This window comes from Aythya fuligula, chromosome 12 (genome assembly GCF_009819795.1).
Source record: "Aythya fuligula isolate bAytFul2 chromosome 12, bAytFul2.pri, whole genome shotgun sequence".
NCBI lineage: Eukaryota > Metazoa > Chordata > Aves > Anseriformes > Anatidae > Aythya > Aythya fuligula.
In genome coordinates this window covers 14,713,665-14,733,733 of record NC_045570.1, presented here as the reverse complement: position 1 = coordinate 14,733,733, position 20,069 = coordinate 14,713,665, and the positions used below count along the sequence as shown (strand labels likewise).

At 35.5% G+C, this 20,069-nt stretch overlaps 1 protein-coding gene across 5 annotated transcripts in view; it reads left to right on the top strand.

Annotated features, from left to right (window-relative positions):
* ADAMTS18 (ADAM metallopeptidase with thrombospondin type 1 motif 18) overlaps nucleotides 1–20,069 on the top strand; it is a 78,773-nt gene that overhangs the window by 34,595 nt on the left and 24,109 nt on the right. For 4 of the 5 annotated variants that reach the window (XM_032195436.1, XM_032195434.1, XM_032195437.1 and 1 more), the window contains 10 exons: nucleotides 114–273; nucleotides 883–988; nucleotides 4,341–4,478; nucleotides 6,104–6,257; nucleotides 7,284–7,379; nucleotides 8,157–8,350; nucleotides 13,988–14,160; nucleotides 16,075–16,205; nucleotides 16,343–16,466; nucleotides 17,670–17,914. In XM_032195436.1, the coding sequence (XP_032051327.1) occupies nucleotides 114–273; nucleotides 883–988; nucleotides 4,341–4,478; nucleotides 6,104–6,257; nucleotides 7,284–7,379; nucleotides 8,157–8,350; nucleotides 13,988–14,160; nucleotides 16,075–16,205; nucleotides 16,343–16,466; nucleotides 17,670–17,914 (1,521 nt within the window). The remainder of the gene's footprint in view (nucleotides 1–113; nucleotides 274–882; nucleotides 989–4,340; nucleotides 4,479–6,103; nucleotides 6,258–7,283; nucleotides 7,380–8,156; nucleotides 8,351–13,987; nucleotides 14,161–16,074; nucleotides 16,206–16,342; nucleotides 16,467–17,669; nucleotides 17,915–20,069) is intronic. The other variant, XM_032195435.1, reaches the window with a different exon arrangement.

Genomic DNA, 20,069 nt, shown 5'->3' with positions numbered 1-20,069 from the left:
AAAAATGCAAACAAAAATAATTCTCTTTTCCCTAACCAACTCTTCTTCCTTCAAGCACCTTTCTCAAGTTTTGATGAAAGCACCTTCTTTCTGTGTCTGTGAAATACCTACAGGGTGGATTACTGATTAACCACCATGCAGACCAGTCACTGAACAGCTTTTGTCAATGGCAATCTGCTCTGGTTGGGAAGAATGGAAAGCGCCATGACCATGCCATCTTGCTTACGGGTTTTGATATCTGCTCTTGGAAAAACGAGCCTTGTGATACTTTAGGTATGATAAGAAAACACATTCTGAGAAACTCGTGGATGCAGCATCTTGATTCACAGAGTCTGAAATGTTTTCAAATAACAAAGGCCAATTTTGTATATAATGTTAAACTTCTTGAACAGGAAAGATCTGTATTATTATTACATATATTTCTTTGAGTTACCTAGAAGAAAAAGAATATTTCCAGTATTATTGTCCCAGCAGAAGTGGACAGATAAGCTCTCTGAAAACATCCTTCTGGATTGTCACCTCTTCAAGGAATATTTGAGATTTTGAAATAATTCTGAGCCACTCTGATTTATTTTATTTTATTTTATTTTATTTTATTTTATTTTATTTTATTTTATTTTACTTTATTTTAAAGAATAATCTGTACCAGTAAAGTGCATTTTGGAGGTTTAGGTTTGATTTGCATTAACTTCTTATACGGGAGTCCCTTTATTGTCAGATAAAAGTCTGCTTTAATTCTTAGATGATAAAACTGATGAAGTAGATAGCCATCTTGCATCTTCATGCAACACAATAGGAGTGGCTTATTAGGAACAGTGTAGATGATGTATGTACTTAGCATTCTGTAGAAGAACAACCTCTTCTACCATTTCCTTCTTTCAGGATTTGCACCTATCAGTGGTATGTGCAGCAAATATCGTAGTTGCACCATTAATGAAGATACAGGCCTTGGACTGGCTTTTACAATTGCTCATGAATCTGGACACAAGTAAGTTATTTTTCATGAGTCTTACCTACTCCTTCTATAAATAAACGTGTAAGTGAATGGAAACACAGCATCAATTAATATAAATCAGCTAGCCATGGATCACAGAGAGCAATTATTAGAATATAGACAGCATCTATAGACACCCATGGAGCTTGTATTGTATTTTTATTTTTTGATGTATTGGTTATGAACAACCTGTGTGGCAGTTTTAGTTTTTCTGTAGATATATCCATTGGATTTCCATTTGATTTCTATGGTAATAAGAGTGTCATTTTCCTAACTTCTATCTCTCAAGCACAATTGGTAGTCTTCTGTGGAGCTTCAGCTATTCTCTGAATTGTTGAATTAAGATCTCAAGAAGACAAATAGCTTTTACTGTCCCATTTTCTCCAGATACCTTTTAATTCCTTTTCACAACTTTTTACATGTTTTTGACTTTCACTTCCAACATAACTCAGGTTGGATTCTAACTAACCACTGGTGGTATAGAAGTATATCTTCTCAATGTGGAACAAACCTGAAATCAAGGCTTAGAGAAAACACTGACATAGGATCATTATTCTGTACAGCAACATTTGTGCGTGTAATATCCTTCAAAAGCAGTGCTACTATATTCTGCTGTTTGCTCAAGGCATGAATCCTTCTGATTCTGCATGACTGAATCAGGACTATTTAATTTTCATTGTACACATATGCTCTACAGTATATACTATGACCTAATGTCTACATGAGTGACCCTTTCACAGGTCTGAGGGGAAACAAGGAATTAAAGAATAATCCAGCTACTGGTGAAGCCCATGGGAACTGAGCCAATGCTTTCAATGGGACCAAATATGTAAAATGTATATAGCTTCATCCTCCTGGCACACTAATGCAGTTTCACTGAGCTCAGTAGACTTTTAATGCCCTTCGATCAGTATGAGGGAGAGAATCAGGCTCAAAGCTTATTTTTCAAGAATTATCTCCTTTAGTAGTTTAATCTCCTTCTTGTTTGTTTTATTCACTTTAAGAGATTATACTTGGAACCTCTTAAATACTTTTTTTGGTTGGTTGTTTTTTTTTTTCTCTTTTTTCACCACTGCCATTGATTCTTATATTATGGAGCGTTTTGGTATATTTCCATACTCCTGTCTAATGAAATGCATCTTATCTGCTAGAAAACAGCTGCTTCAGGTACAAACTCTTATCATCTGTTCATATTCATGTCCTTGAGACTACCTAATATGAAGTGTAAAACGATAGAACTTGGTCTCTGTGATACAGAGATTTGTGGAAGAAAAATGTTCTCAGAATTATTGTCTGGCAATCCTAACAATAAGCATGCAGCATGCGGCTTTGGAAACGGTACATGATTCATTATGTCAAGGTGTAAGGTAATTTAGTGCAATTTTGAAAATTTAGGATCTCATCTATTGATCATCAGTGTTTATATAACAGGTTAAGAAGTGCTTTCAGACTGTGCTCTGGTCCTGGAGAAAAAATGGTTCCCTGTGGCAATTATTGAAGGTTCTTATCTGACAGGATGATGCATACAGGACGTTTCCTGAAGTTTTCTTATTCCGCTCATTAAATGTCCGTTGTGTGTCTTTGAAAGTCAAGTGTCATTTCAGAGAGTTCTCTCCTGACTGTACCAACTCAGAATTTTTAGGAGAAACTTCAATTCAAATGTAGGATTGTTACCGCTAACCACTTCAGTAAAATAAATGGAGTGATTTGACTGTTTTGCATTGATCTCATATTAATATGGATGCAGATAAATACAAAGTCTTGCTGTATGAAAAACTGTGACCATACTATAGGTGCTGAGGTCCACTCAGCACAGTGAGGTCCACTGTGAATATATTAATCCAAGTATTTCCTATTAAGAGGGTATTGTATAGTGTATAGATCACACTGTCATCCACTGAGTAGCTTCAATTGTTATACACTTTTTATGGTTTTATTTAAGTAGTTTGTGTTTTTACCTGAAAGCTTAACATTTCCTTTGGGAGTTCAGAGCCCATTGAGTGAGCGGATGTTAAAACTGTGGATCCGTTGGCTGTAATGCATGTGAACAAAATTAGTATTTTATAAAGGGTTATAACATGTTTGCTCAGTTGGCATTTTTTTTTGTCCATTTATAGAATGAGACATATATTTTAGAAAGTTTGGATCCTCAACTGGTGGCAACGCATGCAACTCTGATGAGTCTGCAATGATTTAAAATAGTAGAGGATCGTGCCCAGTAAATTAGATATTCCCTGCATGTGCACACATTGCATTCATAAAGTCACCAATGTACTACAATGTAGAAGTAACAGATTTTGAAATTTCTATTCCAAACACATTGAAATCCACAGATGTCCTGTACAGTGAGTAAATATAAAGCAGTGAAATAAAGTCTGAAAATTAAATTTATTATAACCATACGCTCCACATCATTTATCATTTTCAGTGTGGCTTTTATTATTGCTTATTATTGCTTATAAACAAGAGAGATGAGAGAGCACATTGAGGAAAAATCAATCTGGGGTAATCTCTCTGCTGCAATTATCCACACAACTCATTAGTCATTTTTTTGTTTGTTTGTTTAGCCTTTTTTTTTTTTTTCCTTATAAGGTACTTTGCATTTTGGAGACATGAAAATAGGGCACCTGGAGTATAAATCTGATTTTGGCATTGATTGGCCCCATTTGACAAAGGCTGCAAAAACATATACCTATAGCTGTGACTTGAATTTTTCAGAATATTTCTCTTTCACCATGATTTTGCAAGAAATTCATCATCTGTTTATCTGCAGAGCAGACTTACTATAGACAGTATAATATTCCTCCCCACCTCCACCCGCCCCCATTGCCCCTAGTAGTTCCTTCCAAGACACAGTTGACTCCAAGTAAAATCAGTTCTTGGCTTGTTATAGGATGTCCAACAAGGTGGACATAGAAAGCTATAAAGTGGATGTTAGATAGAATTTTTCACTGGCAATTCATGATACAACAAATAGGCACAATTTCATGAAAAAAAGACTAATGGTTGAACTGTAAAACTTCTGAAACAGTCTGTAACTCTGGTAATTAGATGGCAATGCCATGTCATCAGCTCACATTGCAGAGCTCCTGTCCATCACCATCTTTCTTGAAAAATGACTGTTTTTCTAATCATACAAGTACATGATGACAGTAAAGTCTGAATGCTATTAACTGGAACTAGTTTTATCCTAATAGTCATTTGAATGGTGGTTTATGCATATGTGTTCATCCTTTTGTGGAATTCAAACACAGAGGTGTTGACTGTAATGTGTTTCTTCTGCCACAAATTGTGTCTTGCTTCTGATTAATGTAATTTTTCACTCTCATGTATGATTCTTTTTCAGCTTTGGTATGATTCATGATGGAGAAGGAAATCCTTGCAGAAAAGCTGAGGGCAATATTATGTCTCCTACACTTACGGGAAACAATGGTGTGTTTTCTTGGTCTGTATGCAGCAGGCAGTATCTCAACAAATTTCTCAGGTAGGTCAGATGTTAATCTGGACCAGTGTCAGGGAATGCATCTTAGTAACTGGCCTTGAACACTTGAACAGACATAAAAATTACATAGGTGTGAAATTTACCTCTTTTAAAATGTGCTCAAACCAGTACACTATTTGAGCCTGCACACTTGGACATCTGAGGTGTATCGGTGGTATGGTATAGAATCATAGAGCCATGGAATCATAAAATGGCTTGGGTTGGAAGGGTCTTTAAAGACCATCTAGTTCCAACCCCCTGCCATGGGCAGAGATGCTGCTCACTAGATCAGGTTGCCCAGGGCCTCATCCAACCTGGTCTTGAACACCTCCAGGTATGGGCCATCCACAACTTCTCTGTGCAATATAAGTGTCTTTTTCCTGCCTCATTTCAAAACAACAAATTTCACCCTCCATGAATATCCAATAATAATGGCTGGCATATCATTCTTTCCCAGGCATTCCTGTCAGGTTCAGTAGAGAATTAGCAGGAAGTGAACACAGAGGGCCGACATAGTAGTGCCGAAGTCATTACAAAATGTAAATTAACATTAATTGCCTTTCTCCCTAGAGTTTCTCTCTTGATCTAGCTCATGGCATGAGTAAGAACATTTTAAGTTTTTCATACACTGCTTCTGGTGAAAAAAAATATTAAAAAGAGAAAGATGCCAGTTACTTCTCCAGGGTGTTGGTACTACTCAGTGATGCTTTTAAAGGAGCTGTATTTTTCTGAGCTTAATGTCATCAGAATTGCAGTCCTTTCTTGCCAAATTTTCCTTTTATTTGTTGTACATGGGTAGAGTATGTATCATTATGTAAAAATGTGTAAGTGGTACTAAGACCCAGATCCAGTAAGGGCATTGTAGATGTTAATTCTCTGAAGTAAGAATCGAATTCCTACATATTTCAGTTTCTTGGTTTCAAATTATTATCTTAGAGCAATGGATAGGAAAGGTGACAGAGTTTTGGTGACTTTGTGTGCTCCAATGATGCAGCATATTCAGATTACACAAGCAAATTTCAAATTGAAAAAAAAACTCATAAGCCCTCCAGCATGCAGTATGGTCCAACAGACTTACACTTGGAAGATATATCTAGCATAGGGTTACCTTCCATACACATTGCTTCTCAAGCACACATAAAGGAAAAAAAAAGCAGACCATAGTGTACCTTTGGTCTTAAGCTAGACCCAGCCAACCCAAAGCACACAAGCCGCAGAAGGCTTCTGTTTGTTGATCCACTTGAAGTGAATGCTGAAATGAGACAGTGTCCATGTCGACTCTTGATTCCTGATTTTTGGAATCTATTTAAGGGAAAGAAGCAGACCAGATTACCTTGATCTTTTTACATGCAAATAAAGGGAGCAAAATACTTTGGTATCATTTTTTTCCTGTCACAACAGTCCCAAAGCCTGGAAATTCATGCTTCCTTAAAAGTTTGCAGGTCAGGCTACCAACAAGATGTCAAGATCTTTTGGCTCCTGCAAGCATATATTCTTATTCCAGTACATGACTATAAAGCTAATTAAAAGTACTGTATACCATACTATATGTTTTTGCTGTTCTGTAGCAAATTAAAATGTTGTGATTTAAAGACCTTAGTCATAATCACTATACATTCTCATTATAGTACAGCTCAAGCTGCCTGTCTGATTGATGAGCCGAAGCAAACAGGACAGTATAAATACCCTGACAAACTGCCTGGGCAGATCTATGATGCAGATACCCAGTGCAAATGGCAATTTGGAATGAAAGCGAAAGTATGCAACCTCAGCTTTGTTAAGGTACCTATTGATATCCTTGTGGAAAGTTATAATTATATTAGGGAACTGCAGCATTCTATAAGTAGAAGTAACACTGTTCTCCAGAGCCTGGGGCTATTTCTCTACTTTATCTTGCTTGGCAATTTGCTTTGAAGGCACTGGCCTCCTTTGAGGAATATCACCATTCCTGAGGTGTTTCGGAAGGAAATTTGTCCTTTCTGTGAGTCAGAAAGTGTGCAGTTGGATACATTAGACCCCTGAGCCCTTGCCTACTATGCTTATGGACATTAGCAGGCAATAGAGCTTTGATCAAAACTTTCATAAGGGATGAGGGTGGTAAAAGGACTAAGCTTCTCATGTTTTGTTTTACTCCTATGCATTGATGTGGAAGCCTGGAAAGGATCTATATAGTCATTTAAGAACAATAAAAATGGATCTTCTGACTCTGTGATGAAGGATTAATTTAGATTAACCCTTTATTATAGTGACTATTACAGTCCTTGCTGGCCTCCTCAGAGAAGACATTTTGTCAAATAATCCAGAGTGGTCATTCTGAAAAGTGTTGTCATTTCTTTTACTCCCATTATTATTCTGGAATTTTTTGATTTATTTTATATTCACCATATTTATCAGTTGATGCAAGCAGTGTTTCTTCAACAGCTACAAAGAGGTGAGAGTGAACTGCATTGGGAAGAGACTGTTTCCAGCCACCTCCCATGTTTTAGAAAATCTGTTCAGCTTTATTGTCCCTGCAGACTTGTTTTAATTTTAGCCTTTAACATTTTAACACAATTTTTGTTAGTATAGTCTCACACTCAAAATAGTAAAAAATATGTATATAGTGAAATGGTCCATAAACAAGAAGGCAATATACAGCATATGGCTGTGCTATGAATCTTAAACTCTGGATATTCTAAATGCAGAAATTTTTTTCTATATGGCTTATATGGTAGCAAAGGCATATATCATTTGTTACTTTTTCTAAACACCATGACATAATAGGAATTATGAGTTCTATGATAAGTACTTTTTTCTTTCTCTTTTCAGGATATATGCAAATCTCTCTGGTGTCATAAAGTAGGTCACAGATGTGAGACTAAGTTCATGCCAGCAGCAGAGGGAACAGCTTGTGGTATAAGTATGGTAAGTTCTTTTAAATAGGATGTCATTCTATCTTGGTTTTAGATTGCATTGGGTTAAATACTAGCTCCCCTCAAAACCAGCTTTATCCAGACCACCCCAGGTTTTGTATCATGGACTTGCCTATTGCTCTGTAGAAGATTGCACTGCGATACATAGTCAGGACTTGTCCTCACAGTAGTGTCTATTTGATTGTAGGTAGTGATGCCTCTCCTGTCGAGCTATAGAATAAGATACATCTAGCAAATCTAAATCAGCAAAAAAAATAATAATCCATTGATTATAACATCTATAATTACACAAAATATTTTATTTTGCTGTAATGTTTGTTTCAATAGAATATTGTTTTGATTTTCAAGTTACTGACAAATGTTCTGTTTCGCTTTTTCTCTTTGTATAATATTTCATAAATGAATGATAAAAGGAGAGAAATTTTAGCAGAATTTTAGCAGGCTATTTTTAAATTACATGGGAGATTTTGAGGTTCTGACAAACCAAGACCATCAAATAACATGTTTTCTGGGGGAAGATAACCCAAAAAGATACTCTCCAAAAGAACAGTTTTGAAAATTTGTGCATCAGAGATCGTGAATCAGAGCTTGGACAAATTTAAGGCCACTATTTATCTATACCATCATGTTGACCAATCTCCTCCTTCAGAGTCCTTGTTGTACTGTGAACTATATCATTGAGTTCAATGGGTGACCTTAGATTTCTTAGGGTAAAGCGCTAGAGCTTTTAAATGTCCATTCTTTTTTTCTTTTCTTTTGCACCTACTAGGTACCACTAACTCTGATGGGATATTTTTTGGCATTCTTTTGGCAGTGGTGTCGAAGAGGACAGTGTGTCAAATATGGTGATCATGGACCCAAGCCTGTAAATGGTGAATGGTCTGCCTGGTCTGAGTGGTCACAGTGCACTCGGACTTGTGGAGGTGGGATCACATATCAAGAAAGACACTGCAACAATCCAAAGTAAGACATAGATATGAAAAAGGTATTATTTTTATGCTATTTATGTTATTAAAACAAAACAAATGGGGTCCATTTCTGTAGGGAAACGATATGTGTGAAATGCTTCTTAGACCATTCTTTCACGTCCATTATGACCAGTCAGTATCTAAAGAACAGAAATATGTTCTGTCCACTAGAAGAAAGTAGTGGCTGTCCAAAGACTGCTAGAACACTGTAGCATCTATCCACTCTGAATTTTTGAATTTATTTTGTAACACTGCAGTTTATCTAACACCTGCTGCAGTAAAGAAATGCCACACAGACATAATCACACCTAATAATTTAACTGTAATTTAAGACTTCTGATGAGATCATACTGTCCAGAATAATAAACCAAAGACATTTAAAGCCAGTATCAAAATGGTTCTAGACTTATGACTTTGTATGTCTGTCATATTCTTGTATTCTTTTATGTTTCACAAGTCAGAATAAAGTTGCTGAACTATGGTATTGTATGCTAACTCATAAGACATTTCTAGCATGTTCCTCTAGTGAACATCTTATCACTGTACATGCTACTATTCCTTCCAATACTATTTCATAGTAGAAGTAAAATGTTATCAGGTCAGAATCTTTTCTAACTTAGTAGAAACAAATGATGTCACCGTTTTATTTCATACAAAACTTTAACAGGCATATACACACGTATTCTTCATTGCACACAATAAAAATAGCACTTAAACTGCAGTAATAAATAATAGAGAAAATATGACACAGTTTATACGAGGCTGTAAAGAAGCCTCACACCTATTGCACAGTGCTCCAGTAGTAATATCCATGCTTCATATACTATGTTATAGGAAAACTCAAGTTAGTTAAAATAGTCTTTATTATCCTTCATCAGTCAATCTTTGCAGATCCATAGCAGGGCATTCTCAACCTTTTCTGTTGTTTCTCTGTGGTTTTTGATAACAAAATTGCTTGGATAGTTTCATTTTTTAATGAAAAATCGTTAGCATGAGAGTAGAGATTCTCAATTATGTGTCATATATATATATTCTGGTTTTCTTATGTTGGTCTCTGTTTTTCCTGCTGAATTTGCATGTATATACCTTGTTCTTTGCATTGATTTGTAAGCCTTCTCTTGCTCTCCATGCAAGACAGAAGAATGCCCACTAGTTGGAATGTTTCGGCTTGGCTTACTATAATAACGAATAATGATTTCAAATTGTGTTAACACAAAAGCTCTTTAACTTGCAATGTGTCTGTTACTGTAGCATATATTTAAAACTTGTACCCAGAGTGGTCTATCTGTTCTAATTTCAGTAAGATCTGATGTAAGACTTGATGTAACCATGTAAGGCTTGATACCAGAACTGTACTGTCTCTCTAAAAAAATTAAATTTTATTACATTAGTAATAATCCAGTTAGAGCAAGAAGAATATACTATAAATCTCTCTCAGATTTAGAGTGATGAAATTACAGACTATAAACAAGCCATCTACACATCAATATACAACAGTGAATGGATATCCAGGTAACTGTATTTCACATCACAGCACTTTTATATAAAAATGGAATCCTATCCATTTTCAATGTTAAACCACATGGAAAGATTTATAACCTACTGACTGTTCATTGTTCACTTCTAAAACTACACATAAACAAAGAATAATGATCCCTTTCTTTCTGAACTTCTGAAATATATTTCAGATGTTTAGATATCTCAATATATCTATGTGTATTATTTCATATGTAAGATATTTATGTCAGTTTTCCTAATCCAGGTTTGTGTAGGAGCTAATGTTTTTGTTCATAAATCTGACAGAAGATTTTGGATAGCAAAATTCTGAGAACGACAATAAATAATATGTATTTCTACAAGAGATTATGATAGGGGCTGTGGATCTCTGAAGAACTGACTGGACTTTCTTACAGGAGAATTGGGGGGGATTTCTAGGTTTCTCATGATTTTAATGGTGACACCTTATTTAAGAGCTTAGACAGGTAATACAGCTAATACAGCTTCAGACTGCTGCTTATGAAATACTTATTATCTGTGTTAGCATGTGAAATTCCCCTCTTGAAAATGATATCCAAGCAATTCAATTCCCTTTCTCTTGATACTAATAAGTTGGACGTCGTGACCACACCCAAACAGCTCTGCATACGGCTCCTGAATTACCACCTCGGTTATATACAAATTCATAATAGCAGACACCTATGGAGGTCATCTGTAGAACACAGGGTTATGACGATTTGCTAAAATAATTATGTGTCTATAAATTGTCCCAGTGTAATTTCATGGATCTGGTTTTCATAAATCACAACATTTTACACTTGGGGTACTTTTCCAAGATAGAAATAGATTACATAATTTAATAGTTTAGCTGGGAAAGAACCTGAAGAGCGCCCAAGAGATTTGAATTAATACCTAAGTTGTATCTGTGGGACTGCATCCTACCCACTTCACAATAGCGCATTGTTCAGTAGAAGCAGAAGTAGAATGGAGTTTTAGCATGTATATAAACAAAAGACTAAATCAATAAAATGGCTTCAACATGTCTTTTTTTAATCTTTTCTGTACAATAGCTGTGAGTAAAGACAATGCAGATGTAAGCCCGTGTAAAATTATGATGCCATTGAAAGCATTAATAAAAAGGAAGATTGTGAAAGATCTTTTGAATTCATGCAGAAAACAATTGTCTAGCTTTGTGATATTGTCATAATATGGTCATAATATGAGCAGAAATGTCCTCACTTCAATTTAAATGATTACAAAACATGAAAAAATAGGAGTCCAGAAATTTCAGTCTCATTCCCTTTTTATAACGCATGAAATATTTCCCTTATTTTCCTTAATTATTTTTTTTTTTCAGGATTTTACACTCTCTGTTACATTCCAGTGAATAGCCATTTTAGTTTCTTTCGTTGATCTTTAAGTGCATTCCATTAAGGGTACTGTAGAATTTATTTATGCTACATTTGTAGCATTTTAATATTTCAGTCTTATATGAAGTTGGCAGCTTTGTACTTATACTCCTTTTACAATTCATTCTTTGGAGACTGTGCTGGCCTTTCTCAACTATTTTCTTCCTTCTCCAATTATCATCAGTAATGCCTCAGTTATAACAGCATTTATTCCATTTATTTATGCAGGGATCTTTACCAGTATGTGCCAAAGTTGGGAAGGTACACCTATGAAAGTTTATGCTGTATCTGCATTAGGAGTACTATACTGCTATAAAAATATTGGAATACCTTTTTTTTTTTTCTTTTTTTTCACATCTGAGCATGGTTATACACAAAGAGCTGTTAGTCTGAAGCCAAAAGCTGTTGGTATAAACATCACAACAAAAGCGTGACTTTATCAGTGTCAATGAGAGTCCTTTTTTCTGAAATTTGGTTTTGTAGTCCTACATCTAGTTTCCTGTGAATTACTCAACTGACATCTGGTTGGTAAAAAATGAAGGTGGAGATGTTTCCATCAATTCTCTGGCCAATGGCTTCAGTAATGGGAATGTACTGTAATATTAAAATGCTGGAACAGAGTTGAGAAACAGAATGCCTCTTTTAGTGCTCCCCTAGTTTGGTGGAATTTTATACCATCCTTAAATACAAGCCTGTGGCTAGAAATCACGATTTAGCCATAAATAATTCAATTATATTGCTTATTTGGTGGCATGTACTTGGAAGGAGGTTGCTTCTTTTCCTTCTACTAAAGCAGATTTGTTCACTGGGGTTGAAGGAGTTCAGAAATCATACATGTGCTGAAGCTGTAAAGAAAGTCTGTAGAGAATTGAGTAAGGACCCAACACTTGGCTGCCGAAACTCCAGGCTCCCCCCAGCTGCACAAATACTGACTTCACTGATAATTCATATCCTCCTTGCCCTTCAAAGACTGAATTGCCACCAGCTAGTATGGAAAATCCAACTCTTTTTAAGAGCTTTGCTGCTGTACCCAGTGTCAGTGTAGTTGACCTCAAGTAAATGACCTCAAGAAAGGTCAATGGAAGTGCTTTTTCCACAACACATTTCTCTGGTGCTTTAGCCCAGTTTTAAATGGCACAGCAGAGGGTTTACACCTCTTCCTTGGAGAAACTATTTTGTAGCCCAGAATTCTGGAGAAGCCAGGTGTTGTGAGGTATTGTGTACATTTGAAGCTAATTTAAAACATGAGAACCAAGCTCCGGCTTAGTTAGTGGGTTAGATGTGTGGGAATTAAAATTTACAATACGGAATAGTGTAAAAATAAAATGTATGTGGATTTTCTCACCCATGTTGCACCAAGCTTTCTCCATATTACTTCCCAGACAGATGCATGTTAAAAGTTGCATGAGATACTTGATACAGGGTTACAGCGTACTGTTTGAGGCTTTAAACAAACAAATGTGATCACACTTGTTGCAACTGTATCTTTTATACTAGCTATATAGTTAACTATAAATAATATATATTTAAATTTAATGTTATTTTACATTTAAATATATCTTAAATAATTATTATTATTAAATAAGTAATAACTTGACTAAAATAATATTTTTATTACCTGATATATTTTATTTTCATTTTTGTCTGTAGTGTGTGTGTAACATTGTTATGCCATCCACTGAAAGATCTTGTTTCCCAAGCATGTATGTTCCGCAATTTTAAAAAAAATCGTAATATAAATGTATGCAGGTGCAGAATTCTCGCTTTTTTTTCTTTTCTTTTTTTTTTTTTTTTCACTCGATGCAAGAAATAGCATAATATCACACAGATGTCACACAGTTCTTAGACTTTGGGGTTTTAAAGACTTGGCTCAGTACTTGCAGATGTATATCTGAGTGTTGTGGAACTGCAAAAATAACATAAGTGGATTTTTAGGAGATCCATAAGGAGTAAGGAAGTGAGTGAATACGTATCTCATCGGTTTGCAGGGTCTCTCGGCCACTTTAAAAAGAGCAATTCTTGCATTTTAAATCAGCTTACAGACACAGACATAGACCAAATAGTAATATATATATAATTCTGATAACATAAGATGAGTTATGCCAAGCAAAGCAACAGAATATGTTCTTTTCATTCTCTCCAAAATTAAGGGAAATACCCAAGTAAGGTTTGCTGAAGCAGATGTGACATATTTAAAGTTATTCATGAATGTCAATGGTATCGCAGAGCAGGGCAACTATGTGTAGCCCTGCTTCCTTTGTTTAAAAGCACACTTTTTCAAAATGATTTACAAAATAAATGAACAACCAAATGTCATTATTCATTTTGTTTATGATTGACCAGTGCTATGTTATTCTTTATTAACTCTTATTGTGATGTGTAATTCTTTGCACATGTTCCTTCCTGGGTTATAACGGAGTAAAAATAGCTATATTAGCAAGACTGAAACCAGCCAATACAAAATAGCTATAAATTTTAATTAGTGAACACATGATTCACCTCTAGATGTTTGCATCTTTGCTGAGTTTGCAGTGATCCAAGTAGATAATTCATGGCAACTGCTTTGCTGGGTTTTAACAACTACGAAAATTAATGGTTTGTATAAGAAATACTGATCTCCTGAGATAACACATCCTCTCATTTTCTCTGTTAATGTGCATGTAACATGTGCCAATCACATAAAAAGTAAGTGCTGCAAATGATTTTTTTTTTTCTTTTTTTTTTAGGCCACAGTATGGTGGCAAATTCTGCCAAGGTTCCAGTCGTATTTATCAACTTTGTAATACTCAGCCATGTCCAGCAAATAGTTTGGACTTCCGTGCCCAGCAATGTGCAGAATATAACAGCAAACCTTTCCGGGGATGGTACTACAAATGGAAGCCATACACTAAAGTGGAAGGTAATTATGCCACAGCTCTGATGGACAAAGGCCATTGCAGAGAGCAAGCTACCAGCTGAAAATCATCCATATTCTTTAGGCAAATAACACCGTGATGTAAGCAAATAGAAATTGAGTTGGCTTATTTGAGATATGTTTGCTTTCCAGCATAGCTGAATCCGGCTCTTATGTGATACCACCTGTATGAACATGCAGAGTTCATTTTGGTTGTGAATTTAAACCTTTGTCCTTAGCATGACTCCCCAGCTGTTGGTAGCCCTTTCTTTTATATTACATATGTTTTAGTATAAAAACAAAACAATAGAAAACAAAAAAAAAAATTCCATGGATTCTTCAGCATGGGAAATGTGAGCTTCTACAGTAATCCTACCAGAATCTTCCTTCCTTTGGAATGTTCTCAGATTTCAAAATGTAACAATAAATCAACCTTCTGACTTTTCTGCTGGTACACTCCCTTAAGAATTAGAAAAACAAATAATGTACAGGCATATATTTTTTTAAAGTTATCTTTTACTAAGAGATCTTTATAAAATTCAGGTCTCAATAACTCTCATTTGTCTTTTGTAGATTTAAAATTTATTTTTAATTTATCCACCTTAGTTTTGCAAATAGTTTGCATCAATGTTCATTTTAATCAATTACAGCAAGCATTTGCTGCAGTTTGAAAGTCAGTTTATATATACAATTTCTGCTACTTAAAGAAAAGTCACTGGATTATATCACATTGTAGCTGCTTTGTTTACAACCTGCACAAATTTGTTTTCAATGCCATTAAGTATACACACACCCATAACCTATTCATACCCTGATTATAATTTCTTAAAAAGATTTTGCAGACATTTCAGTTGCTATTTAGAAATCTGTGTCCTAACAGCCATTGTGAATAGAGGAAAGAGGAAATATGGTTTCGCAGCATGTAACAATGGATGCTACATTATAGGGGGAATAATACTTCATTTAACAGAAGTTAATGTAGCCTACATTGGTTTTAAGGCTGTGTTTAGTAAAAGTTTAAATTAGGGTCAGAGGGCATACTTTCCAAAAGCAAGAAATTCCCAAGTGATGCTGAAATTGAAAATGCCTGTCTTTATTCTCTTTAACTGCTTTTCAAAATATCCCTCAAGATCTATATACTCCTGAAAGTATGATCTTGTTCTCAAAACTGCTACAGATGCCTTGCCTCTGTAGAACAAGTTGAGTGCTACATGCTATTGAAAATCCAGCTGTTTATTTAAGAATAAAAGGATACCATTTTAAATCCAATTTCATGTTCCTGAAAATTTTACATTGCTTTATTTGTTGCACTTTTGTATTAAAACTGTATTTCAGCAACTGTATCAATGTAGCAATAGCATCATTGTATTTGTCTATGTAGAATTTATCAGCCCTTTATAAGCACAATATACTATCTGAGTATAAGAAGAAATTTGATTGACAGTGGTCTGGCATTTTTAAAGGAAAAGCGCTTTTGTTAGGGGAAAACCTCACCCTTGTCCTAGCTTCCATCTGAACACACCATTTGAGCAATCATACCTTTTTCAAATTTTAATTAAACATTAATACCATTATTACAATAAACTTAAAACTATGGACAAGTGGAGCTGAAGTCACAGCCACAGCAGCAAAGCTAATAAATATGCTCATTTTCACATTGGTGTTGAATTCGTACATGTAATTCTGTGAGCGTGTGGACTGTTATACCCACACATTGTTTTAAAATGTATTTGGCTGTAATTTTGCCTATCTTGGGGTCCTAATAAGTCACTACACAATTAATCCTTGTAGCTGCCAAATGTCATGTAGGATGCAAGTAGAAACAGCAGGGTGCTTGGAGTTTTTTGTTTGTTCATTTTTAAACTGTGCCACAGGTCTAATACTTCCTTGTCTTTTTGTTTGTTTGTTTGTTTTCCATAGAGGAAGACAGATGTAAATTGTACTGTACAGCTGAAGACTTTGACTTTTTCTTTGCAATGTCCAGCAAAGTGAAGGACGGAACGTTGTGTTCACCAAATAAATACGATGTTTGCATTGATGGAATTTGTGAAGTAAGATAATAATTAAGTTTCTTACAATCTTAATTTCTATTTTTTTTAAGTGGGCAATTGACTCCTTTATAGAAAATGCAGCTGTTACTTCAAATTGCCTTGTATCTGAGTCCTTTACTTCTGCCTTTTGGTTGCAGCAAGTAGGGTGTGATCATGGACTTGGTTCCAAAGCTGTACTGGATGCTTGTGGAGTTTGTAAAGGAGATAATTCAACATGCAAGTTCTTTAAAGGCCAGTACTTGATCCAGCACAAAGCTAATGGTAAGGAAAGCTGTTCCACATGATCATCAACTCGTTGCTCTGCTGTATCCCCATGTAATATATATATGACTCCTTGCTCATTAGGGAGTGTCTAAAAGTCCAGATGTGAACTGAAAATCACAGGGAGAGTGAGAGAAGAGTTCACATTTCTGCTGTTTCTTGGTAACAAGAAAGCTATGAACATAAGTCTTGGTTAGTTAATCTGTAGGCATTCCTCTTGTTTCTTAAGCCACTTTTTCCTTTTACGTGTGAATTTTTAAAAAATATTTTAAGATTCATGCAAGTGGGTCAACAGTTCTGACTGGAAGGGGACAATAGAATATATAAAAAGTGATACACAGCATAATGCCAAACGTGACATCATTTCCACATCCATTTTTAAATTAAGTTGATGGGAAGCAGTCCAGTTGATTCAGTGGATGATCCAGTCACTAGGACGTGGACTTTCCTTTAGTGGACTGTCACAGGCTTATTGTGAAATCCTCTCCACCTTACCCCAGTTTCTCAAGCATAAAATGGAGATAATAAATATTTCTTTACCCACAGAGGTATTTTGAGGATCCATTTATTGATGATTGTAAGACATGTCAATGCTACAGTGAGGTATGTCAGGAAATCATTTAGGATATAGCAATACAGAAATACAACGCTAGGAGAATAAGCTAAACTGAATGCTCTGCAAAATGAGCTGTGTTCCGTGTGTGTTGAAGGTTGTCGGTAGCATCTTATTTGACTGTAGAGTGAAGTAGGTTTCTAAATGCTCAGAGTGAAATGAGTCACAGGAAGGAGATGTAGTTATATACAGGGCTTTGTGGGAGCTCTCTGCATCCCAGTGCATTTCACCTCAAAAAGCTTGCCCATGATTGAAGTGGTACCTTCCAACTACTGCAGGAAACTACAGGGAAAACATGATAAAACAGTTACAGTGAAACTACCATTTTCTGCATTTTTCTAAGGTAAATTTGCTTTTTCTTGTCTTCAATCGCAAAGACAAATTCCAGGAATTGAAATACCTCTGATTTACTCTGATTACAGACTGCATTGGGGGTTAAAATCAGATTTTTTTTTTTTCCTTGTGGAAATGAAGTAACTTTGGTGGATCTGAACAGCTATCTTCAATATCTTTCAAACTGGCTGAAAAATGGTAAACCATCTCTATCCGTATGGCAATTGAAAAAATTTTGCTTACTTCTTTCATTTCAGACTACTATGCTGTGGTCACTATTCCAGCAGGAGCACGCAGTATACAACTCCATGAAATGCAAATCTCAACCAGCTATCTTGCAGTGCGCAACCTCAGTAAAAAGTATTATCTAACAGGAGACTGGACAATTGACTGGCCAGGAAAGTTCCCTTTTGCTGGAACAGTTTTTGATTATCAACGCTCTTTTAACCATCCAGAGAGTCTATATGCAGCAGGACCAACTAATGAGACGCTGGTCTTTGAAGTAAGCTTTCTTCTGTTTATTCTTCCCTTGATGTCTATTACAGAATTAGTAACGACAGCTTTAGCTCTGTGCTGTAGCTCTCAGAGAGATTAAAGAATAGCATTGAGTCACGATAGTATTCAGACTTAATTGTGTAGTCATGCTAGATTGAAAGGCCTTTCAACAGTTCATCAAGGTTTGAAGTTTATTAAATGTCACAAATTCAGTAAAAAGAAAGGTGTGTAAAACACACCATATAGCATTATTTCTCAGTTGCTGCACAATGGTAGTAGAGATTATAAGCACATCCCACAAGTACTGTACAGTAAAATTCAGAGATGTAAAAAATAAATTTAACATTATGGATAGGCTTAAGGTAAGAGCTTCAAATAATGCTTTAGAAAACGCAGGCACAAGTAGCCCTTTTTACATCTACTTTGGGACACAGGTGATCTAAGTACCATACCTTAGGCTCCTGTGTAATTTCTGTTGATTCCGTTTTATCGGTGATAGCGTCTAGAATAAGGAATTTCATATATGTTTACCTCCCAGTCAACTTTGTTCCACTTACTCTGTCTGCCAGATATACTGTGTTGAAACTAGGTTTAGAAGAAAGTAAATTTGGTGCTTCTATGGTTTGTTTCAGTGTTACATTTTTGAAACTGGTCAAAACTGGTCTTTTTTTCTAAGAAAAAACTCTTTCTGCATGGGGTTGCTTGTCTTTTAAAGTGCATCAGAACATCTGAGTGTCAATTTCTGGCTAAATCACCTAAGTCTTTACTTACTGTTAGCTATATCAGTTTGCCTCCTTTGTTAGAAAGCACCAGCAAATCCATGGATTTTTAACGTGTCTGTTACATCTGTTTTGATGAACTCTTCCCTGTGAGAAGGAAGGAGCCAAGGGATTCAATTCCTTCCCACATCTTCCTGCAGTACCCCGGTCAGCCTGCTACCAAAGGCATACCTTTCTCTGGAGTGTACCAGGAGAGCGGGAGTGTGAGGGCTGTACCCACTCTCGGAGGCAGCAGGCGGTGGTTCTTCTCCCCATCACGTAACACCATAACTGGAAACAGCTCTCTGCAGAAGTTTAGCAGGAGTGGTGAACCGAGAACTCTGCATCCTGTTTCCATTACACAGCTTTGTTCTGTTAAGCTTAGGAACACAGCGAATATAGACTGTGATATGAAATATATTCTTCAAGGATTATTTAAACTTTCACAGCTATTCAGTAAAGATTTTTATTTTGAATACTGAAGAGCCTTACCATTACTCATATTGAGTAATGTGCTTAAACATATATTTAAGCACCATTGAAGCTCATGAACCTTGAACATATGTTAAAGTACTTTAGGATGGACACATGTTTTAGAAGGGACAGTTTGACATAGGCTAAAGCTGTACATTTTAACAAATTGTTATCCTAATTTGCAACAGCATTTCAAAATGTTTTTTCTCAATTGAAGAATTTTAATTTTGTGTGTGTAGGTTAATAAGAATATTTTAGTTGAAAGAAGAGTTTTGGCCTACAAGTCATAGACATGCTTCCTTGTCTCCAAATCATTTCCAATATAGCCTTACACCAAAGAAACAAGCACACTTATAAATACTACAAAATGCTAAGCTGAACTCTCAGGAATCTTATTTGTCATAATACAAAGTAAATTGAACTGTATTATTATAGAACTCAAGTATGAATAATAAATTGCCTGTAAGATGACTTGGCTGCATATCATGCAAATACTTCACAGAATAAAGATTAAAGAAAAAAAATTCATTTTAATGCCAAATAACACTTCTATTTTCATCCTATCAAATTATGCTAAACAGTTTTATTAAGATTTAACATTTAACTTGAGGCTATTGCTCCTAGGAGAGCTTATTTAAGCTTCCCTTCTATTTTTATTGAAATACCTACACCACTGGCTTAATAACTAGGGAATCTAACAACTGAAAAATGCTAAAGTTAACATATTCCCCAATTATATATACCTATCAGCTGTAGTAAAGTGTTTATTTATTTGTTTGTTTGTTTGTTTGTTTGTTTATTTATTGGCTCTCAGTAATTTCAGCAATGTTCAACAAGCTGAATTCTGGGAAAATGCAAAATACTGTGTTCAGAGATCTGCATCATTTATGCTTTATCAATAAATAAGCAGCACAAATACCAATGAAAAAC